At 48.9% G+C, this 23286-nt stretch overlaps 9 protein-coding genes across 9 annotated transcripts; 3 read left to right on the plus strand and 6 right to left on the minus strand.

Annotated features, from left to right (window-relative positions):
* Positions 1-606: 606 nt before the first annotated feature.
* Positions 607-2319, plus strand: N7484_003548 (translocon subunit SEC61; the record flags this gene model as incomplete). The annotated part of the gene is made up of 5 exons (XM_057113968.1): positions 607-616; positions 703-803; positions 873-1040; positions 1105-2180; positions 2238-2319. 5 exons carry the CDS (start codon positions 607-609, stop codon positions 2317-2319), a joined length of 1437 nt encoding a protein of 478 aa, XP_056974108.1.
* Positions 2320-3938: 1619 nt separating this feature from the next.
* Positions 3939-4715, minus strand: N7484_003549 (uncharacterized protein; the record flags this gene model as incomplete). Its single annotated transcript, XM_057113969.1, has 1 exon — positions 3939-4715. One exon carries the CDS (start codon positions 4713-4715, stop codon positions 3939-3941), a length of 777 nt encoding a protein of 258 aa, XP_056974109.1.
* Positions 4716-5990: 1275 nt separating this feature from the next.
* N7484_003550 (dolichyl-phosphate beta-glucosyltransferase) lies at positions 5991-7462 on the minus strand (the record flags this gene model as incomplete). The annotated part of the gene is made up of 3 exons (XM_057113970.1): positions 5991-6335; positions 6450-7226; positions 7349-7462. 3 exons carry the CDS (start codon positions 7460-7462, stop codon positions 5991-5993), a joined length of 1236 nt encoding a protein of 411 aa, XP_056974110.1.
* Positions 7463-8616: 1154 nt separating this feature from the next.
* Positions 8617-11044, minus strand: N7484_003551 (uncharacterized protein; the record flags this gene model as incomplete). The annotated part of the gene is made up of 3 exons (XM_057113971.1): positions 8617-8763; positions 8819-10874; positions 10932-11044. The coding sequence occupies 3 exons, from the start codon at positions 11042-11044 to the stop codon at positions 8617-8619; spliced, it is 2316 nt and encodes a 771-aa protein (XP_056974111.1).
* A 3346-nt stretch (positions 11045-14390) lies between these two features.
* N7484_003552 (putative NUDIX family hydrolase) lies at positions 14391-15448 on the plus strand (the record flags this gene model as incomplete). The annotated part of the gene is made up of 2 exons (XM_057113972.1): positions 14391-14822; positions 14933-15448. The coding sequence occupies 2 exons, from the start codon at positions 14391-14393 to the stop codon at positions 15446-15448; spliced, it is 948 nt and encodes a 315-aa protein (XP_056974112.1).
* A 192-nt stretch (positions 15449-15640) lies between these two features.
* On the minus strand, positions 15641-16890 carry N7484_003553 (MutT/nudix family protein; the record flags this gene model as incomplete). Its single annotated transcript, XM_057113973.1, has 4 exons — positions 15641-15879; positions 15956-16196; positions 16600-16692; positions 16837-16890. 4 exons carry the CDS (start codon positions 16888-16890, stop codon positions 15641-15643), a joined length of 627 nt encoding a protein of 208 aa, XP_056974113.1.
* Positions 16891-17480: 590 nt separating this feature from the next.
* On the minus strand, positions 17481-18306 carry N7484_003554 (HAD family hydrolase; the record flags this gene model as incomplete). Its single annotated transcript, XM_057113974.1, has 2 exons — positions 17481-18236; positions 18298-18306. The coding sequence occupies 2 exons, from the start codon at positions 18304-18306 to the stop codon at positions 17481-17483; spliced, it is 765 nt and encodes a 254-aa protein (XP_056974114.1).
* Positions 18307-19867: 1561 nt separating this feature from the next.
* N7484_003555 (initiator tRNA phosphoribosyl transferase family protein) lies at positions 19868-21737 on the plus strand (the record flags this gene model as incomplete). The annotated part of the gene is made up of 4 exons (XM_057113975.1): positions 19868-20205; positions 20479-20704; positions 20822-21485; positions 21583-21737. The coding sequence occupies 4 exons, from the start codon at positions 19868-19870 to the stop codon at positions 21735-21737; spliced, it is 1383 nt and encodes a 460-aa protein (XP_056974115.1).
* A 64-nt stretch (positions 21738-21801) lies between these two features.
* N7484_003556 (aldo/keto reductase family protein) lies at positions 21802-22736 on the minus strand (the record flags this gene model as incomplete). The annotated part of the gene is made up of 2 exons (XM_057113976.1): positions 21802-22137; positions 22227-22736. The coding sequence occupies 2 exons, from the start codon at positions 22734-22736 to the stop codon at positions 21802-21804; spliced, it is 846 nt and encodes a 281-aa protein (XP_056974116.1).
* Between the last annotated feature and the right edge of the window lie 550 nt (positions 22737-23286).

Here is a 23286-nt window from a genome sequence, read left to right on the forward strand (position 1 = left end):
TTTGTTTTTTTGTCCAATCTATGATGTTGAGATACCAATTATAGAAAGAGATGATATATTCAAGGCTATCACATAATATGATCTTGACTCGGTGATCGTATACGTAGCAGCTGGATCCATGGTTCAGATAAGGAAGAACCACTGGTGTTAAGGTAGAGGATGCTGGACAGACCCTGCACCGATGCGGTATAGTGTGGGGATAAGCTCCGGGCCCTCAACACCGGGGTGGACACATACCACACGGATTCTCTCATCGTAGAGAGGGAAATGAACAAATAAACAATTAGAACATGTAGAACATACTAGACCATATTAAATTGGCAATCTGTCAGCTATTCGGATCCGTTGGTGTCGAGTCATAGCTCTGATAGTGTTTGGTGCGGTGATTGCGGCGAGACCAAGTGGCCTTAATTAGCGCGAAGCGAAAAAGTGGCCAGCGAACGACTTCCCTCCTCTTCTTCCCCCATCTCCCTCCCCGACCTTCCCTCCTTTCCCCATCCCCTTTTCCTTTTCTTTTTAATCAACTTCCTTTCCATTCCTTCTGCTGGTTGAAATTCCCAGCTTCTTCTATTTCATTTTAGACGGATTGGGAGGAAGACAGTCACAATGAGCGGCCGTGAGTTTGCCCCATACCCACGCGATCGCCATCCACCTCCTCGGATCATCTCCAATGGCCTCACGGTTACTGATTATGGATAACAGTTCGCTTCCTTGACTTGATCAAGCCCTTTACGCCCCTCCTCCCGGAGGTGGCAGCTCCTGAGACCAAGGTGCCCTTCAACCAGAAGTTGATGTGGACAGGTGTATGTGGCCTCCCAATCGCTCTTGGTTGCGACGAAACGAACTCAATTCTAATGACAATGTGGCTCTAGTTGACCCTCCTGATCTTCTTGGTCATGAGCCAGATGCCCCTTTACGGTATCGTGTCCTCCGACACCTCAGACCCCCTGTACTGGCTGCGTATGATGCTGGCCAGTAACCGTGGTACTCTAATGGAGCTGGGAATCACTCCCATCATCTCCTCCGGCATGGTCTTCCAGGTATGCGATGAAGAAATTGATTGACTTGATGCGACGACCGAGCTAACCAACTCCGCTCTTCTAGCTCCTTGCTGGTACCCACCTCATTGACGTCAACCTTGACCTCAAGACCGACCGCGAGCTTTACCAGACCGCCCAGAAGCTCTTCGCTATCATCCTTTCCTTCGGCCAGGCCTGTGTGTACGTTCTGACTGGTCTTTACGGCCAGCCCAGTGACCTCGGTGCTGGTATCTGTGTTCTCCTGATTGTCCAGCTGGTTGTTGCTGGTCTGGTTGTCATTCTGCTGGACGAGCTCCTCCAGAAGGGCTACGGTCTCGGCAGTGGTATCTCCCTTTTCATTGCCACCAACATCTGCGAGTCCATCGTCTGGAAGGCCTTCTCCCCCACTACCATTAACACCGGCCGTGGCCCTGAGTTCGAAGGTGCCATCATCGCCCTGTTCCACCTCCTCCTGACCTGGCCCGACAAGCAGCGCGCCCTGTACGAGGCTTTCTACCGCCAGAACCTGCCCAACGTGATGAACCTGCTGGCCACCCTCCTGGTCTTCGCCGCTGTCATCTACCTGCAGGGCTTCCGTGTTGAGATTCCCGTCAAGTCCTCCCGCCAGCGTGGCATGCGCGGCTCTTACCCCGTCCGCCTCTTCTACACCTCGAACATGCCCATCATGCTCCAGTCTGCTCTGTGTTCCAACATCTTCCTGATCAGTCAGATGCTGTACTCTCGCTTCTCGGACAACCTGCTCGTTCAGCTTCTCGGTGTCTGGGAGCCCCGTGAGGGCTCTGCCCAGCTCTACGCTTCCTCGGGTATTGCCTACTACATGTCGCCCCCTCTGAACTTCACAGAGGCTCTCCTCGACCCCATCCACACCGCTGTCTACATTACCTTTATGCTGGTTGCCTGTGCCCTCTTCTCCAAGACCTGGATTGAGGTTTCTGGCTCCGCTCCTCGTGACGTTGCTAAGCAGCTCAAGGACCAGGGTCTTGTCATGTCCGGTCACCGTGAGCAGTCCATGTACAAGGAACTCAAGCGTGTGATCCCCACTGCCGCCGCCTTCGGTGGTGCTTGCATTGGTGCCCTTTCCGTTGCCTCCGACCTTCTCGGTGCCCTTGGCAGCGGAACTGGTATCCTCCTGGCTGTGACGTAAGTTAACACCTACCTTACGTTGATTTGGATCATAACTAACATGCGATTTCTTAGCATCATTTACGGTTACTTCGAGATTGCTGCCCGCGAGGGTGACATTGGCGCTGGCCTGAAGGGCCTCGTCCCCGGCAGCTAAATTAACAAATTGCTGGATTTCTTCTCCTTTATGAACAGTATTGATTAAAGGCTGCACTTGCAGTCTTTCGGATTTCTGATCATTTTCTGTCGTCTTTTTAATCGTCATGTTTTTTATACTTTGGAGAGATGAATTGGCAGTATGAGGCTGGTAGCCTTCCCTTGGGCAAGGCCAGACTGGGATACCCGGTGGCGGATATCGTCCAATATGCATTGGACTCTGGATACGAGCATCTAGCTTGTATACGAGGCCAAAGAAGATACCAGGCTTGTGGAATCTGCCGCCAACAGTCGGAAGCGCCCTGTTTAGGGACTGTAACCATATTTTATCAATCAAAAATCTAACCAAGTTACGTGTCTTGATCATTGTACATTCGGAGCTGCTTAATAGACCTCATTCCCCCTCAATGCAGTTCTGGAAACCATGTTCCTCAACCACTGAGGCCCGTCTCCACTTCCCATCTGACTTGATGCCCCGAACAGCAACTCCTGCGGGCAGCTCTGCATTTAAACTCCTCAAATAAAATAAAATCTGAGACGGGCATAGGTCTAGTACTGCCAGACAAATAGGCCTTGGGAACGGGCATATGCTGTTCACAGTTGTCTCTTACGAGCTAGGGTTGTTTGTCTTGCCGATGACGTGCAGGTATCTCAGTTGGGGACTTGGTATTGTCTTCACAAGCCCCTTCTGTCCATGGATTGAATGGGCAAACGTCATGACCATGTCCTCCTTTCCCTTATCTCTTTTCCCTTACTCTGACTGTCAATCGCGCATACGATGAAAACGGGTTAATACAGAGAGCGTCGAATGGTGAACAATTAATTCGCGCCAACTGTTTATTGGGAGCTGGACAACGCAGGCGCCGTCAAAGATACGGACCAGTCCAGCCAATCATGAGCATCCTGACCTGCCTGCCACAAGCGGAACTTGGGATGATATTTGTGAAGCATACGACTCCGAGCTGGGCTCTCCAAGGGACAAGGAAAGTTCAAGTCTATCTCCGAGAAAGCTTGGACTGTCTCTGGGAGGTCGATTATATCTATCTAGGGCTAAAGACTGTGATACAAGGCTTAAAATGCTAGCTTGCTTCAAATACCACTTGATGTTCACAGTTAACCATTGTCAAGTCCGTCCTATGTAGAATGCTGGTTATACAGGATGCTGAAGCCCAAACAAGACTTGATGTTACAATTTTGTATGCGATGCTTCGAGACTTTGCACCAATGATATACACGTAGAGGATGTAACATTCGAGTCGTATGTAGGAATCTACCACCTACGTAGTATAATCAATTAAACCAGTCTAAACACTGCATTTTCCTCAGCCCTCATGAATCAAGCCCGTGTAAATACAGAACCCAACGACAAGATACAGCATATACACTCCTGATAACACCGCATCGCTGTAGTTCACCCCAAAATGCAATCAAATCATTAGGTGTCACACTTCTTCAAATGCCAGCTTAGCAAGACCAACAGGATCGATGCAGTCAGCACCGACGTCACGCTGCAGCCCTCACACATCATCACACAATCCGCCACACCCGGATTGCCCAAAGAATGTACAGTACAAGAGGAAACAAATACATGATCAACCAATCAACCTCTTTCAGAAATCCTTATCCTACCAACGCAATCGCGTAATTGCCCGCATTGCCCTCTGCCATTTTCCCTCCAAACACCCTCTTTCCAGCCACGCGTCTCTCGGGCGAACTACTCCTCCAAATAACCTGCTTCGCCTCTTCAACAAGCCGATGCTGAGAATCAGGCAACGGATTAAAAGTAACATCCAGCCCCAACTCACGCGATCCAAACCGCTTCGCCATATCAAGTACTCCCCTCGCCGCGAGTTCACGACCACCCACACAGGCAGCAGGGTAATAGAACCTCGGATCCAGATAACACAGTACATTCTTCCAGTTGGGTAGTCTCTCCAGCAGAGCATCTCGTGCATGCTCATACTGTTTCAATGTACGCTTCGGTACGCAGTCATCGGTGTGCACGAAGAAAAATACCTCGAAGCCCACGCTGCGGATGCTAGCTCGGGCTGTGGGACTGAGGGTATTGAGGAACGCACCTATTCTGTCCAAGTCAAAGGAGTTGCGGAAGAATAGTGTGTGCGTTTTGTAGAGGTAGTTTTCTGCTTCCGCGTGGATTTGGCGGTTCACGGATAGTAGAGCCCTGGCTGTGCCGTCTTCGCCTTGCCAGATTGGACACATTGATAGAGCTCTATAGCGGCTTCGGGATGTGAAGACGCTGCCTCGGTCGTGAATTACTATTAGCGGTTTGTTGATGTAGGTGTTTGGGACCGCGAGGGCGTATTCGTAGATTTTGAGCCGGAGTTCTGGGGGGAGGTGCATGAAGTTTCGTCGATTGCATGGTTGACTTGGTGTCATGTTTATTATATGCTCGTGTTGAGGTCGTTGAGACTTTTGGGGTGGAACGAAGTGTTGTTGTCTGCTACACTGATGGATGTTGTCATGTATACCGATGGATATTAGTGTCCAATTTCGATGTTGGTTCAGATCGAGTTTATAGGTTCAATATATTGAACAACTCAAAAGCATTTCAATCTAAGATCAATGGTGGATTCGCGGAAAAATGAAAGTTGAAACTCAAATGCAGGTGGTAAGTTAAAGAAGGGAGGATCTCCCGGTTATAAATATCATGCGATATTTACAAAGAGCAAGTACCCGATCGACATGTCCACCATCGTAATAGGGGCCCATTCATCGGTCCACACCATGGAGCCTACTGATCAACGGATTATTTAGGCATGCGGGTCTTTGTATATGGGAACCGATCTTGTTTAGGAGTGGCATCCTGGCCCCCACAGGGCACCTGCACTGGACAACGACACCCTCGGATGAACAGTATGGACGATGATTCAGATTTCTACTTTCCCAGATGATCTTTGGCATATACACATACTGTGTGTATGGGAAGTATATCCGTTCACCTACCCATCCATACAGATACTCCGACTATTGTCAATCACTGGCAATCACCGGCAATCACGAGAAAAACGGTGTTTTGAAATGTTTTATGCAAGTTGGACTGGATAGCAGAAATGGAAAATAATTCGGAGGATTATTAATCACAGTCCCTTTGGTTGTCATACTGATCCAGGGGTTCATCCCTAAAATGTCGAGAAGATCGGCGTGGATAATACAGAACCCACGATCCTGAGTCCGGTCCATTCACGGGCTGACTCTGTACTTCCTTTCCGGGAAACTTGCTTGAATTTTGTAGTTTGCCACGGATGAAGGGCCCAAGGGCGCGCAATGACGACAATTCGGGATACAATGGAGACCGAGAACTTAAGATCGGAATGACACGTTTTCCGGGCTGACTAGACATGTCAGGAGATGCTGAAAACCCGGAACGTGGGAAACCGGGAAACCGATAGTGGTTCCACTTTATAGATTCGGGCTCCGACACTAAGACCTATATGGAAAGATTATGAGGTATTCTTCGTTTCTGGAATCCTTCGAAAGGGTTTAAAATTCCTTCATGTTCACAGGTATAGCTATGTTCCGTTGGGATGGATAATCTCCATCCTGGGGCCTCCCCATGTTTAAAAACACCGCAACGCCCAAATTATCAGCCAGTGAACTATGGGATGTGTTTGTGTCAATTTGGGCTAGGTAATCGTTATTTGCCGGCTCAAATCACTTTTGTTTATAGATGCCCAAGGACCAGGCGGCTCGTAGAAGCGCCAGGCCCCAGGCCATGCCGATACTATCCCGCAGAACATTCAGTTTGCTTCCCTTGACCTCTCTCCATCCAATTGGCACCTCGGCAACAGGGATGTTAGCAAACTCGGCTAACATGAGCATCTCCACATCGAAGATCCAGCCCTCGGAGTGCATATACGGCACGATATAGGGCAGTGCGGCGCGAGAGAAGAGCTTGAATCCACACTGCGTATCCTTGACAGTAGCCGTTCGGGGCGGCGTCATAAGCCACAGGATCAAGTGGAACGAGTGCATAAGAAAGTTGCGCAACTTAGACCGCTAGTATCCACCAATGTTAGCACGGGGCTTCTGAGTAATATGAAATCATTTTCCGCATTTCGGCATCTCACCAAAAAGGTGGTCGAGATGCCGAAAGGATTGAGTTCAACGTACCTGCACCACAGCCTCACTTCCAACCATATGCGCGCGTGATCCAACAGCCACGCCGCGCCCATCGGCATCTTCGATCTCCGAACACGCCGTTACAAGCTTCCCGAGATCACCAAACTTGCTCGCCCCATCGGCATCGGCGAATACAACGTACTTTCCACGAACATGACGCATACCATGTGTGACTGCACCACCCTTCCCGCGGTTATGTGTCAAGTTGACCACGCGGATCGTACCAGGCGGGATATGTACGCCCTCTTGTGCCTGGGGTGTCCACGGCCCAGCAGAGCCCTTCGGATGCAAAGAGAGCTGGTGGTCTTTCGCAAAGCGGAACGCCACCTCCTCGGTACGATCCGTTGAGCCGTCCGAGACAATGATGATTTCCCAGCCTTGGTCCGATGCCGAGCCTGTGGCGTGACCGTTTGAAGCTCCGTTCGGCTTCCGCTTTCGCATGGACCGGGTTTCCACGGCCTCTGTTCCCTGCTCGCTGGCTAGTGTGCCGTACATGTGTTCTAGGTAGTTGACTGCTTCTTCGAGCATGCCTGAGAGTCGATCTTCTTCGTTGTAAGCGGGGACTACGACCGACATGAATAGCTCTGCTTGTTCGATGTGGTTCTTCTCCGAGGACTGGGTTCGCTTTTTGTGGGCCAGGGCGTCGCCCCAGCAGGGTAGAGCTTCGGGGTTGGTAATCGTTCCATCTTTCGCCAGAGTTCTATACTTCTTTTCTTCTGGTAGAGGAGCGCGGGGAATTGGGGCGATGAGAGATAACAGGATATAGAACTGTAAATAAATGGTTGGTGTTAGTCTGGTGGTTCGAATTCAATTGGGGGCAAGCAGCGCGGAGCAATTGGTAATGCGCGCATCAAGGCGCGTTGCGGGAACAGGCGGGGGCACGATCTCACCAGAACAAACAAGCCGAGGGCAGTAGCAGAAAAAGCAGCCAGCAGAATGACAGGTGGCACGTCAACCACAAGCGTGACGCATTGGCGACAAATGTCAGCCCAAGATCCGTCCATGGCGGCGATTACAGACTGCGGAGCGGAGCTGGGAGCTGGGGAGGGATGCGAATTGAATCGCGAGAACTCGAGAGTGGCCTAGGAATAAAAAGGCAATCACCCCATGCAATGCGAAATCAAATTAAACTCATGGAAAACTTGCAGGAAATCCCCATCGGGAGGAGTGGAGAGGGAAGGTTCAAGACTGAAGTGTTGATACAGTAATCGCCAGCTTGGCCTTTCGGCAACGCGCAAGCTCCGAGATAAACTATGGAGTCCCCACGTTTCCCAGAAAAGCAAAGGATTTTCTGCAGCTTCTGATTCGTCCATTTACATTGATCTTCCAACAATGGCATTTAACTCCGATATTTGTCTGTTTACGCAATGAATCTGCAGACGTCAGCTCCGGTCCTAGAGGCTAAGACACATATGCCTTTCAAAGTTCGAAAATCTCAAGATGTCACAATTACTCAACTCTAGGCTTTCTGGTCATACAGGTTAGAATACAGATCATTCTGTTCAACGGAGAACCAATCATGCTACTTCTATTCACCACCTGGGCGCTAGCACATCCACTTTCCACATCTCAGTCCCAAACATCTCCGCTCTATTTCCAGGCTTCCAGCATAATCCACAGGTTTCCAAAGGCTCAAAAAGCAATCCAAAGGGGTATTGAACAATAAACTCCGGTATGGCAATCATCCAAAAGTGAAAGGATTCGCTGAAGTTCATCTCGATTCGATATGTCATATCTCGTTAAAATGGGTTCCTGGTTCAAGTCGAAGCTCTTTGCGCGCCAGAAAAATCCGTGGTCCACTGGAAAGGAAGCCAGACCTTTATGGCTTGGAATGAGCCCCCAGGTAATGATGGGCTTCCATGTGAATGATGATCCTCGGAGAGCCAGGTCAGGGCATCCATCCAGGGTTGGCTCAGTCCACGGCTTTTCTGAAACATAATCTGCCGTAGTCGAGGTCGACTTATTTCATTCCAGAGACTCATGTATGCAAAGAAAGTATCCAGAGTGGCTAAAAGAAAAAACAAAACAAGAAAATATCAAAAAAAGCAAAACACCCGATGTGCCGTAATCGATCCAAGCCCGAAGTTGATACAGGCCGAAACTGCTCAAACTGTTGACTCCATCGTTTATATCCAAAGCCGTGTTTCTGAAGTACTGATCAAGCTCCGTTCATGTCGTAGTCAGCTGGTCCTGGAAGTGCCCTACTGTTGAGATGACCGCAAGACTCCGCAATGGGCGCATAATCATATGCGAGCTGTGTTGGTATAAATTTTTGATCACGGCTGTATGAAATCCATCGATTAAACTAGTTGAGAAAATTAGCTGCCCATGATTGTAGAACTGTTCAAACGAATACAAACCGTTGCTATGCGTACGCCTAACCAGAGGCATCTGTGTCGTCTTGGTATGATTGTCGTTGGTTCTTCGATACTTGGTCTGTTGTCTTCTGAAGGGGCATCTTGAAAAAAGTTTTCTGGATAGTAGAGTTGACTCCAAAGCTGACCGCGAATGAGGAAGTCTTCTGAGAGCTGTTGTGTTGTGCCATCTTCAAAGTTGGGGAATGCTTCGTCTTCGATCTTGGCGAAGTTGGTCTCGGGCTGAAGTAGTGAATTGAGGAATCGGGTGATAGGTAGCCATGGGATTATTGTTTCGAGTTGCTGCATGGCGCTAGGTCGAAGGGATAAACACCAGAGAAACGCTAAGGAAGCATGGACACTGGGGTATATTCCAGGATCGTCCATCTGATCAAGAAAGACGGTAAGAGTATGGAAGGCAAGACAGCTTCCTTGAGGGGTTATCGAGGACATTGGACGCGAGCCTGTATTCGACATGGAGTTAAATTCGGATTCTGATGTTAAACTCGATTCTGAGCTAGAAGTCCACTCCAGTGCAAATTTATGTGCCTCAGCTGAAGTTTCGTCTTGCTTGGCTGCAAATTCTAGTGCCATCATTCCTTCAGCTTCGCCATATTGCAATATTGAGGCAAAGTTGCAAGACATTATATAAACTCCTTTTATTCCTTGTCGATCCAGCCAACGGGGTTCCCTTCGCAGTAGCGATAAGAAAACATTAGCCGAGGCGATGAACTCCTCAGCTGAGTCTTGACAGAATAAAGTCCCGTGTGTCGCAATAAAAGCATTAATCACCGTGTGCTGAGTAGCTGCCTCCCCTCTATAGGGATTGAAGAGAAGAACGATACTCTCTCGGGCATTTGGGAAAGGGTTCACGCTAACCAGAGCTTTGGTATAGTAGAAGAGTTGTTGAAGACTGTCGGGTCGAGCCAATACCGCAAGATGATGCTGAATTCGGCCCACGTTGGGGTTTTGATCTGCATCTAGATTGTACCAGTAACGAGATACTCCTGCCCAAACTTCACGGTCTCTCATGTCAGATTCTTCAATGGCCATCCGATACCGTGCTAAATCACCCAAGCACTCGAGCCATGTTTCCCTGAAAGCTGAGACACTCTCCAATAGCAGTGTGATCATTGAATAGGCGAGGTAGATGAAATTCAACATATAATCCAATGATTTCGGGAGCTTATGTCGTAAGAGCTCGAGGAATGAGTGAATTCCATAACGCCACATTCGTGCCGGCATAGCATACTTTTCAGCGAGTCGCCTTAACACAGGTCCAGCCGTAGGGTGTTGTGAGGCAAGGAAAAAATCGTGATGTTCATATAGTAAGGACCGATGCACGGACATCAAAGCTTGCCACTGCGATTCCGATAAATCCGCTTTCGACTCTGATTGTTGTTTGTCGATGTCGATACACTTAGTTTCAACCATCGCCAATCCGTGATAGATGTGTCGGACTTCATTGATCAATTGATCTTGAGTGATAGGATTGGTTTCCGGCTGCCTAAACATTCCCTGATATCCTCGCCTATCTATCTCCCCTGGGGTTGGCGAAATATCCTTAAGATCTGACATCTGGTCAGACATTTCTAAATCATTTGACGATTGTCCCGACACATCTTGAAACTGCATGCTGCCCCGTCCACTCATGCCATTTGCAGATGGACTCGTCATAAGCGTCGGGCTTGAGTAGAATCTGTGTAAGTCTGGGCGCGAAGCATGCATGTGATCTGGCCGCTCCGGCACTCCTGCATCAAGCGCTCTCTGGGGTACCATCCCAGCCACATGGCGACGAGAATTGAGAATCTGACCAGAGTCTGCCGATAGTCGATTCTTAGCAACACTATAACTCGCTCTGCGCCGGATTTTCTCGGCACGCGTGGCAGTAGCGCGAGGTGATTTCACTCTCCTCACACCGTTGCTACTATGCGTGTCGAGGGTTCTATCATCGACCATGATAGAAGTCGACCGGCCACTGGATAATGGCGGGCTAACCGATGCAGGTATGCGGTTCGCCATTGATGCGGAAATAAAGCCTTCAGAGTGCCCAATATGTTTTCTAGAAATGCAGGATTTAGTGCGACCCACGCCCATAGCTTCGGGAATTGGGCTTTACCTTGCGGTGCGGGTCTGGCTGTAGATAGCTTTCCAAGCCTTGGGTTCCAATCGGATGCCCGATTGTACACCGTAATTGTAGCGCGTGCGAAGAAATAATGGATTCTCACCCATGGTCTGATTCAGTTTCTGCACATGATCTGACCGATCATTGGTTATTCTAGATCGGGATCATCAGAGGTGGAGCTCCCAAAGGGCGGTGGCGCGGAGGGTTTTATGCATGTGTTGAGGAAAAGGTAAAGCGGGTAAAAGGGAGAGAAAGGTGACGTTCGTGTGGGAAACCCGGGCATGGGAGGATGCTTTTGTAGTCGATTTTACAAAGGCAACCAAAGCGTCCCTAGATTGGCTGATGTTTTTGCCTTGGGTAAAACTAAGTGCAGTGGGGTCGAGGGATGGAGTTCGACAAGTACCCGCTAGTGGCTGCCTTGCAACCTATACGTAAGTATTCGTCTGTAGTAATATGCACGGTACCTTTGACATCGAATTCTCTTCTCCCTTAAACACCCAGGGACCCCTACATATTCGTTTTTTCTTGCGATGAAATGTGGGGTATCGAATTACAGGTCCACTATTTGTCATTCTATGGGCTTGAAACATGATGTCAGGATTTCGGAAACGATGCTCTAAGCGCGCTCCACGAGGATGAGATGAAGGACTCGCTGACTGCTCGAGTATAATGGCTGGCCTGAATGTCTCGTCATCTATAGCGGGAAGAGAAATTAATAGCGCTATGCCATTACTGGAAATTGGAGACAAGTTCAACCTGGGGGGTGGCTGGAAGCCATCATAACCTATAACCCCCTTCGCTCTACATGCTCAACCTGGTTCAAGGTAACCATTCAATATTCCGAACTTTGGTTGATGGCAACCTTTGTGAGGCATTTGAGGTTTTGAATTTTGGATTTCTTTTTTTCCCTGGGCCCTTGCATTCAGTTGACTTTGGATCCTGTCACCGCTTCCATTCTACACACCGATATTTCCAGCACTGACCATGTCTTCAGAGCCTGAATCCGACCTGATACGGGCATGCTAACCGGTATCGGCCATCTTTGGCCATATTCTCCTCCATGTCCTCCTCAAGCATTCACCGGTGACGTGATTGCCCTCAGATCACTCACTATGCTGTTCAAATCGGGGCTTCGGGCTTTTCCCCGTTTTATCGGGCTGCTCTGCATCCAAATGGGAGCCTTGGGTCGTTATTAGCTGCGTACACATACCATCCTGGGCTCACCACTAGCTAGGTGCTCTGCCTGGCCCCTCAGCATCTGTGTTATAGTGCGTTAATTATTATGAAATCCGTTGATGGCCTGGCATTAGGCGGCATACTATGCCCGTCAGGTGGTAATTTACTTCGGACATTTTACGATGCATGAACACGTCGTTGGTACTTTTGATCAAGTGAGAAGCTGCCCGCTTCATGAGAATCGCAATCAGATCATTCAAGGCATAGATTGGCACTATACTTTTGGCGGATCGTATTCACGTTGTACTCATAGTGGGTCTGACCGGAATCTGACTCAAGCAACTAGGCACCGACTCCACAACATGACTTCAGCCTCCGGCGACACGCCATCCTTCTAGGCGCTCTTGTGATCATGAAGACAAAGATAAAAATATAGATCTCAGCTGAGCTTAGCGGCTCGGATGATCAGGATCTTCTGTGTTTGTTAGATAAACATTACTGTCGAATATTTAGCCGAACATTGGAATCCAAACAACCGTTTAAGACCCCTGCAATCTCTAAGCAAGCCCTAGATACTCCACACGCCATGCTCGACACGGCAGAGCTAATGTATCCCCCATGTCATAACCCCCGGGTGAAAGCCCACGCGGGACGCGATACGTGCAGCCTTAGCTTGCAGCGGGGGCGTCAAGTTTGCACAAAGAATTCTGCTCAGCAGGAGCTGTACGTATGTACGAGTGCTTTTGCTTCCTTTTTTTCATTCAGTTGTTTGTGCTAGCGCTCTCTAGGCAAACCACCCAGGCAATAAGCCACGTCGCTGACCCAGGCCCAGGGATTAAGCCTTAGCGCAAGATGCAAACAAATTTCAATAGCTATTGTGATTTTCCAATGGAAGAGGGAACCATATCAATAGTTCACTTCTGAGTTTTATGCTAGAGCCCCTTGATACAAATCGACATGCTCATATACTTTAGGCCCAAAGTATACTTGAGATCCTGATCTGCAAGCATACATAAACATATCAGGAAAGTGAATATCAGATTGTCAAAGCGTACTGTGCATGTCCCACATGGATTTCCAGCATCCTGGAACCCTGGCACCTAGAAACTGGGTCGCATGTCTGAGTTATCAGGCAACCCGGGAACCCGCTTCTTATCTAGTTTGATCTGCCCCCTTTACAAAGAAATACCTGGAAATGATGTAAGGAGAACAGGGGTAAAGGAACATTCCACAGCGGGGTAACAGGACTGGGGACCCGATCTGCTGCGCCCGGGTGAAAAGCATATCAGAACCGGGATATGCATCCTGTTCCCCGACCCCTGAATTCCCAAGTTCCAGGTTCCAAGGTTATGGATTAGAACGTTCATTCGGACCGATGGATTTTGGGGGCTGAATTGAACCTGTTACATTAATATGAGGCACCGGGGCCGAAAGGGGGCATATGGACGAGATTGAAGTTTGTGATGGTGAATTTCACCCGGGTGAATTAGCTCAGTGTTCTATTACATTCTAGATGCGCTTATGCATGGGCTAGCACATACTTTCATGGTTAGTCTCCTGCAGGAAGAGATTCTATTGGGTCTTCCAGTCTACGTTGTGGATGTTTCGATTAACGCTCGGATGGCTAACTTAGCAACATGTGAAGCTAATACGTGACCTGCGTTAGGTGGTGTGCTTACCGGGATGTAGATTGGGGCTGGTCCTTTGAGATAGTCTGGGCTCGTCACTGCCTACTGTTCAATCAATAGTCCTCGAGAGAATGTGGTCTCCCGGTGTGACAGAATGAGGACCAAACCACCAATCAATCCAGATGCTTCTTGGAGGCGACCAATATGTATCAAGGAGTCTCTCACTAGCCAATCATCGAACAGTACTCCAAGCCTCGCATGGTACAATGGGATGTATCACAATGTCCACAGATCCCATTCAGTATACATATGCAGGAAGAAAACAGCTCAAATAACGTGCATAATGCGGAAAATAATTAATGCCGAAGGGAGGCAGAGTTCAAAGTTGTAAAGACTGGAAGTACATACAATGCACATATCATGCAACCTGTACGGAGTACGGAGCACCCAGTGGATCCCCCCTGCTCCCTAGAAATACGTCATCCAACCTCGGAAGTCCGAGCATCCAAACTCACCCAACTGCGCAAACTAACGCAAACCAAATGGAAAAAGGCAATTGAGGCGCAGCAATCATTTCAAATCGGAAATTCCCCGATTTCTCTTCACTTCACCGCCTCCGATCACAAACAACACTGGACAGATCGAACCCATGCTCCCCCGGCTGGGTACCGCGCGGCATTTGAAACACCGGTATTCCATACTGACACTTGCCCTCAGACCCGTTGCTGGCACAGCAGTCGGTCTTGGCATTTCACGATCTGCAGCCATGTCTACTTTCACGCTCCCGGACTCCCATACACGTGTCAACAGCACGGCGGAGCTGTCCGAGGACGATCTACTTGCCTTTCCGGCGTTCAAGGTCTGGATCTCGACGCTTCAGCGTTCGTTGGCAAGGCAGGCGAACCCCGGACATGAGTTCCATGGAGATCCGTATATCCTACGCACGATTGACATCCAGGCTGTTGATCGGTTTGGGGGCAATAGACTGGGATTCGTCAAGTTGAAGGCTGATGTGTCTAATGGCCAGGGTGAGAGTTTGCCTGGGAGCGTGTTTTTACGAGGTGGGAGTGTGGGGATGTTGGTAAGTTATCTTGATTCGATGCTTCTATACCGTGCCCAGGATGAAGTTCCTTTTTGCGGAATAGATGAATTCTGAGATTGTTTGCGGACTACTTTCTAACTCTCTGCCAGCTCATCCTACAACCAGATGATATCCCTGCATCACAAGTAAAGGGGAAATGGGCTATACTCACCATCCAACCCCGTATCCCAGCGGGTTCCCTGGCATTTGCAGAAATTCCAGCTGGAATGCTAGATGATCACGGGACTTTTGCTGGTGGTGCTGCGAAAGAGATCCAAGAGGAGACAGGGTTACGTGTGCACGAGAATGAGTTGATTGATATGACCGCGCTGGCATTACAGTCGATGCCTCAACTAGATGAGGGAGATGGGATTCTCCAGAAGGCGGTTTATCCTTCCCCTGGGGGAAGTGATGAGTTTATCCCCTTGTTCTTGTGTCAAAAGCGTATGCCTCGGAAGGATATTGAGGAGTTGCAAGGAAAATTGACTGGCGAGCGTGATCATGGAGAGAAGATTACGCTAAAGGTTGTTCCGTTGGAGAATTTGTGGAAGGAGGGTTTGAGAGATGGGAAAACTTTGGCTGCTTGGGCTATTTATTCAGGCTTATTGCAGGAAGGGAAGATTTGAAGAGAGATTCATCATTAAAGTATCAAAATATGAATGTTGCATTATATCTCCGAGCTTGATTGAACTAGGCTATATGTGCGAAGTAAAACAAAATCGGCCGGTGAAAACCTATGTATTGCTATAAGAGCCATTGACTAGTGAGGTCTAGTCTCGTATATCCTGGTGTATGTCTGTCTAGTTTTTGAACGGTGATCAGAACTTCCATTTCTTCGCCAATTCAATTCCCTCAGCCAGGGTGCCGATCCGCGCATCGATCGCATAACCCTGTTGTTCAAGTTTCTTGGATTCCTCAAACAAAGAAGGCAGGGGAACGGAGAAACACTCAATAAATTCATTTTCCTCGAGTTCTGGCTTCGGGTTCTGGTTCTCAGGAAGACTCATATCCACGCTCACATGAACCATGTTGAGATTAGTGTTGCAGAAACCCGGGTCTAAGACAAAATAGGATGTGAGTCAATGCACCATGCACAGCTAAAAGGAGCAAGATAATAAAAATTTGGAACACACCGTTGTACATAATCGGGCTCGTCTGCTCCGCTACACCGACATAGCCAGTCTCCTCTTTGAGTTCGCGTACGGCGCATTGCTCGGGTGTCTCACCGGCATCGATAAGGCCAGCCGGAACCTCGATAACAACTTTGTCAATCGGAGGCCGATATTGCTTTTGAAGAAGCAATTCCGGCCCACTCGACAAGTTCAAGATAGCAACGATCCCCACGCCGTCGATCTCAGCCGTAGCAGGACGAGTCTGGTAAAGCCGCGTCAGTCACGATTATGATGAATTTCAGGTCACGCAGCGAGCCAGGGTTGGCGACGATGTCGTGGTCCATTTTGGGAAATCGGGTGAGTGATACGTCTAGAAACAGTAACGATTTCGCTGGCAGGCAACCGATTATGGCTAGACACGGCAAACATATCCACCCAATACGGGTCCGATCCGCAAGGTAAGCTTATGCTGAGGGGTATCCACCGATGTCGCAATTTTGAGCTCGCAATCACGCGGCCGTTGCTCAGGTGTGGTCTCGTGAACACTGGAGAGGAGGCCTTATTATGGACTCGGACATGGCCCGTGGGTTGGATATCCACGGTCAGGGTAGGGGATCAAGGTGTGGTGTAGTGGGACCCGAAAAGTGAGGCTGGGTAAATCTTACCTGTCGCTCTGCAGACTCCCAGGTTCGCTCAACGCCCAGCGGGTCAGTATAAGTTGTTTTGACCAATCGAGTCCATTTGGCTTCAGCAGGATCCTGTTATTGATGTCTGGTCAGATCATGTGTTTATAGGTGAGGTCGCAATTAAACTTTCTGTTGCTTTTTTTGTGGTTCGTTGCCTTCGCTGTAAGGATGCAAGTTATGGACGGGCAGAAAGAAAGCAAAACAAGCAAAACGTACCAAAGGTCCTTGTGAGACTTGCTTGGACTTTGTAAGGCTAGGAGGCGAAACCATGGTGGTATGAAGGAACAACGTTGATACGAGAAAGTTGCAAAGTTGATAGTTCCAGGTATGGAGTAGAAATATCGTGTTCCGAGCTTAACCCGAGACTAACCCCAATGTTGGATGGAAAGATGGAGGAGAGTGGAGGGTGAGGGAAGAAACAGTGGCTGCGGCGGGGCTCGCTTATCGTGTATCTTATCGGAGCTATTTATCAATAGCTGCAGGCATTTGTTTGATGCATCATGATTCAAGGGTGTTCTAACGTGGAAAATGATCGTCAGGAACTTATTACAGAGTCTAATGAATCGTTTTATCAATTGAGCTCGAGCCAAGGTATCATTCCATAAGGCTTATCTATAGCGGATATTGAAGAATACCACATAGTAATGCAGAATAGATGAACAAGCACTAAAACAAGATGAATGCTTTGTGACTCCAAGTGGGCGAGCCCCTTAGGCACTTTGCATTGACAAGTTCTGCGAAGGGTCGTATAAATCATATAGGACCGATACCAGGTGAGCACGCGAAAACCCAAAGCTCCAAAACTACCATATGCTTGCTATCATAACATCATGTAGGCGTAGAATGCTGCAAAGAAACGATCACAGGCTGGACTGAGGGTCTGTCTTGGGAGGCAAGTTCTCGACGAATGTCATGCATCTCTCAAATTCGGACCAGTCATTCATGATGATGTGCACTCCAAGATCCATCAGGCGAGCGCTCATCTCTTCCTGCATCTCCTTGCCGTTATAGCTACCCACATACCCAATGGTCCAGATACCGGCACGGATAGCGGCAAGTGCACCCGACTTGCTGTCTTCAACTGCAACAGTCTCACCAGCAGTCTTCTTCACATAGTCAAGGGCATGCAAGTAGATGGCAGGGTCAGGCTTGGAGGTGGGCTTGTCGAGGGAGCTAGCTGCGCTGAATACCTTGTCGGCATCAAAGTATTTATCCTGGCCGACCTTCTTGATAGAGGCTTGTACTCGACGCAGAGCGGACGATGAGACCACAGCGAGTCCGTACTTCTTCGACTCGTAGAGCTTGACCAATTCCTCGGTGGCACCGACGCAAGGCTTGGCCTTAGCTTCCAGCTTGGCGATCACCTTGTCTTCCTCCTTCTTGACATAGCCCTCGAACTCATCGTGCTCCAACTCAAAGTTATATTTGCTCTGTAGGGAGCTCATCATGCCGCGGAAGTTCTGACCGACAAAGTCTTTGATGAGTTGCTCGCCCGTGTAGCGATCGGAAATTCCCTTCTTCTCGAGGATCTCATTGGCAAGATCCGCACAGGCCTCGAAGGCCAGCTCTTCCGAGAGGACTAAGGTGTTGTCGCAGTCCAGGAAGATTTCCGTGATCTGCAAATTAGCGGTTAGCGGGGTAGATCCCAAATGTCATAAAACAATGGGAATTCCGCACCTGTGGCATGGTGAAGAGGGGTAAGCCGGTTCTGTTCTGGTAGTAGCGGAGAAGTTGAGGTTTGTTGCGGGGAAGAGTGAAACGTCAGAGTTGTATAGAAGAACGAACTGGTGCTCAAAGGTAATCTACTAGAGCTAAAGGATGGAGAGGTCAGGCAGGTTTGGGGGAAAGGAAAATAAAAAACAATTCAAGCGCCAGAGGGGAAGTCGCGACCCAAGTGTTTAAATTCAAGGGGCACGACCACTACGGGAAAGCATGACGCCGGCATAGTCCAGTAAACCGGGCCCCAGCGGGATGGCGGGGCTGAGGTCATATAGGACAAAAGTACAGGGTACTTTTGTTTACATACAGCTACACAAGGGAAACCAAGTACTCGGTACTCAGCGCATCCCAACGGCCAAGGCCACGGGTGCCAGTCTCCACCAATGATATCACAGCTGTTGATGAGTCAGCACACCAGGTTCCCCCTCTAAACCTCTTTAGGAATTGCTATTTGTACTCATGGAAAGTCGCAGAATATCGGGTTGTTTCACTGTTTAAGATTTTAGGTCAACATCTGTCTTCTGCGGATCAATGTACTGGAAGAGAGGGATCATTGTTAATCTTGATCTCAAGAGAGGATTTCCCCTCTCAGTAAAACCTACAGAGACGGATGCCTCCCCGCATCGTGCTTGTGTTTAATTGTTTCATTGGATCATTCGGCCATATAGGTCCAGGGTCGGGATAAGTCGGTTGTACTGTTACTTCATTTGGATCATGGATTCTTCTATGTTACATATGACCTGGGATACAACCGCAGGGCAACCCAGAAATAGGTATTTACCAGGTTGCATGGAATCATTAGGTATATGCCTCTGCCTCGGCTGTTAGTATTTGTCTGTGTTTTCATGAATTTCCACGTTGTATATATCTATATCTACCGGCGAATTGCTGAGAACTTGTGCAGGCCAAAGCGTTGGATCCTGTAATCCCCAGATTGGTCTTTTTGAACAGTGCCATCGAGACCTGAAGAGCACCAATTCAAGTTTGTAATTTATAACGCAATCTGGCAGGCTTCTTCGGGACGTTGGGTTCCATCCATTTCCACCAGGTGGATATGTATCTCCAGCGACGTTAGCGTGTCTGTTGGCGTTCTGGTTCTAGAATGTATTCCTATCCTGCGACCTCCATAGAGAAGATCGTTATGAGAATATCTTCCAGATTTGTCGCCCTCTCATGATGAAGCTGAAACCAAGTGTTTGCGACTCCATCTTTAAGTCATATTTCAATGTTGTCTGAAATACTCCGGGATGCGTCTCCACCCTTCTACAGGCCCGACTATGATTGGCCAGTCTCCCAACGGCGGTTCACAAACGCATCTGCTATTTTCGCAATTGGGCAAGATTCTCGACACAGTCCTAGTGGGGTATATGCTGGAGATATTTACCTTTGAATTGGTATTTGGTACTAAGGCTTTTTTGTCATTCCAGTGCATTTGGTGACTTTCCTCCACAGATCCAGGCATTGGGCCCAATCGAGTGACAGTGCCTCCCCAAATACCACAGGGTTTTACCAAGTATACCCTGTCAAAATGGGGTCAACAGGCTCATATCCAGCCCTGGAGGACCTGCATTTCCCATCAGCACAAACATCCATCTCGCAGACCCTATCATCTCTGCGGCGATCCGCTCTATCCATTACCAACCGGCTCCAGTCCATTGAGGCGGATGCTGCATTTGTACAGGAGGTAGCTGAGCAATACAACCTCCCGCTAATCGCAAATGAACGTTGTGGAAGTTGGTATATATCCCCTGATGCCAAGAAGGGGAGTGCCTATTTCAAGAGCACGGATGGCCATACGGGGCAATGGGATTTTAGCTTTCGTAGGCTGAACCTGCAACTTCTTCCGTTGGCAAACGAGTATGGAGGGTAAGTTACATATTTCACCCGTTTTTTGCCGGATCCTACGTTGTATTGATTGGTGCTTCTATCAATTCACTCACCCGTTTCCTCCTTTCGTCCCACCTCTGATATGTCTTCACTGGATATCCCGGCATTGTTTCGTCCCATTGGTGGATCCACCTTGGGAGTTGTTTGTCTCCAAACTGACGCTGTCTTTCATATTCACCATACAGATGTGTAATTGTGGATTCAACCCGTCGAGGGAAATGTACGTCAATACCCCTGTGAAACTGGAAAAAGGCATTCGGGTGCCTTTATCCTGCCTTACGGTGAAAGCCCGCTGACGATCCCAGTGATGCCCGACGCCTTATCCAAGACTATCCCTATCTGGAGTGCCGTGCTGAACCGCGCCTTATTCCCCACGGAAACCGCATACCATGCTGTCCAATTGCCGCCCAACTACCTCGGTAAATCAGAGGAATCGCAGATCGAGAACCGTATCGATGGCTTCGTCCATTCTCTCAAGGTGCGTCGATCCCATGCATCTAGGCTACCGGGGAAATTAGCAATCACTAGCCCCTCTTCACCCGGGTGACAGAGGCTGCGTTGGAACGAATAGTCTAACATTATATACTGTGCATAGTCCCTTAAGCTGGATCTAGATCAGCTGCGGCAGCAACTCGGAAAGCCTATTCAAGTGGCTTGGGCTAACCCGGAGTACTTCTATCCGACGGATCTGCAAAGAGATGACGCCTCGTGTCTTTTCGTTCTGTGCTCCGCCTCAAAGCGTGTTCATGGAGCTGAGATGTCCGAGGGGGGATACATCCAAGGCGCGGGCGATGACAGCGAGGGCTGGGCGCATGGGCTGACGCCTCCCGTGTTCTGGGCGAACCAGGTTGCGCTGAAGCAAACCTCCGAGGAGGATCTGCCAGACCTGATTGCGAAATTGATCGCTGAGTATCGGCAGCAGCGTGGTGAACAGGAAGCGACGCTCATCTCTCCGACTACGAATCTCTACATCAACCCGACGAATCCTAGTGTGAGTGGTGGTAAGTATGACCTTGTCATTGACTGCAATGGGGATCCAGCTGCCGTGGGAGAGAACTCGAAGCGTCTTAACCTAGGTTGCGCGTCGGCCAAGTTGGGGAGCCGGGATTTACGAAAATCATTGGATAAAGTGCGAGATTTCGTCAATACACAACTTGGATCAAATCCTTCGCAGTCAATGTTGGTAACTTGTGACACAGGCAAAGACCTGTCGGCTGGAACACTATTGGCGATTGTGTGCCAATTTTACAATGATAACGGTATGTCTCATGAATGCTTGAGGTGGTATTTAAAGGCGCTAGATGAGAACGGCGTTGGGAATCAAAATAAAAGAAACAAAACTAAAGTCAAACGCAGGGGAATTTGATGCGTCGCTAAGCAAGCGCTCGATCAGCAAAACTTTCATCCGACAGCGTCTTGCATGGATTGTGTCATCGAAACATGACGTGAACCCGTCTCGCTCGACATTGCAGTCGGTGAATGCCTTCTTGATGCAGCCTCCGGATTATTGATGCCCGAGGTTATCATCCTGCCCTGCGAAGCGGTCTTAGCTCGCAGAATGTATCATGCAGGTGCTCACTCGTTGGCCACGGCCTCAACGATAGCTCCGGCGTCGCCCTGATCAAGCGAATCCAGGATCTCCATATCCTCATCCTTCAGGTTAAAGTCGAAGACCTCAGCATTCGCAGCGATACGTTCTGGGTTATCTGTCTTGGGTAGCGGCACCCATTGCTTCTGCAGCGCATAACGGATCAAGACCTGTTGAGTTGACTTGTTATATTTCTGCGCCACCTCGACCAGCGTGGGGTCATTCGCTTTATAGTTTCGCACGATTGGCGAGTAGGCCTCGACGATGATTCCATTCTTCTTGCAGTATGCATCGATTGTGCGTTGCTGGCACCAAGGGTGAAGCTATAGAACAAGCACGAGTCAGCACACTGAAACCAAATAGATGTAAAAACAACTTAAATCGCAAGTTAGAAAGAATGAGCAAAACATACCTCAATCTGATTGACCTGTGGCGGCCACACTTTCGCGTAGGACTTCATCTCCTCAATTTGATGCACACCAAAGTTGCTCACACCAATACTTTTGGCCTTGCCCTCCGCTTGCAGCTTCTCCAATGCCTGCCACAGATGCTTGCGACCCGCAGAACCAGACTTGGAGCTGTGAATCAGAAACAGATCAACGTATCCTCCCGGTCCGCCGATCTTTTCCACGCTCTCAAGGAGCTTTTCGTATGTAGCCTCAGGTGATCCCGCGGGGCTTAGAATCTTGCTTGTGACAAAGACCTCCTCGCGCGACAGGTTAGAGGAGCGCAGCGCCTCACCAACCTCAGTCTCATTGCCGTAGAATTGAGCTGTGTCGATGTGACGGTATCCCACCTCGAGCGCTCTGTGCACCGATTTGACGCATTGGTGTGTCGGGGAGCGGTAGACACCAAAACCAAAGCGCGGGATGCGCTCGGTAGAGTTTGGGAGGGGGAGAAGGTCGGTAATCTTGTAGGCCATGATGATATTTTCTCTCTTTTCCAGCTTGAGAATAGGAATGGAAGACAATTGAGGAGCTTTTTGAGGGAGGAAATTTGCGACAGAGGAATTTCGGTGTTGTAAAAGCATTCCTCGCCCCGCTCTACGGAACCGGATCGAATGATATCATCTTGGATGATTACTCACTGAGCACACCATCTGAGTACCGCGAGAGTCTAGATTGTATTTTATTTGTCAAGTTTATTGCACCATTGGAAATCATGTGCTTGGTTTCTTTTTACGTGTGTCATCATGTTGTGCATACACAAGTGTGAGACTGTGAACATACACCTTGACTACCAGGGAAGAATTCTCGCAGAAGAAGTTACCAGAACGGGTTTGGTGAGGCCTGAAATAGTAGCATCTTGTTGGACAAAGCGCCTTGTGTGTTGATTGGTTGGATTTAAAAGACATGGAGTGATCGCCATAAAGCGCTTACATGGTTGCACCTGCACATCCCCGTACCCCTCGCTCTGTGACCGTTCAATATGCAAAAATAGACCATATTTTGTTCTCCGATCTCTCATTAACA

The sequence above is a fragment of the Penicillium longicatenatum genome, assembly GCF_028827895.1.
Source record: "Penicillium longicatenatum strain IBT 33135 chromosome Unknown contig_2_segment0_segment0, whole genome shotgun sequence".
Classification (NCBI taxonomy): domain Eukaryota; kingdom Fungi; phylum Ascomycota; class Eurotiomycetes; order Eurotiales; family Aspergillaceae; genus Penicillium; species Penicillium longicatenatum.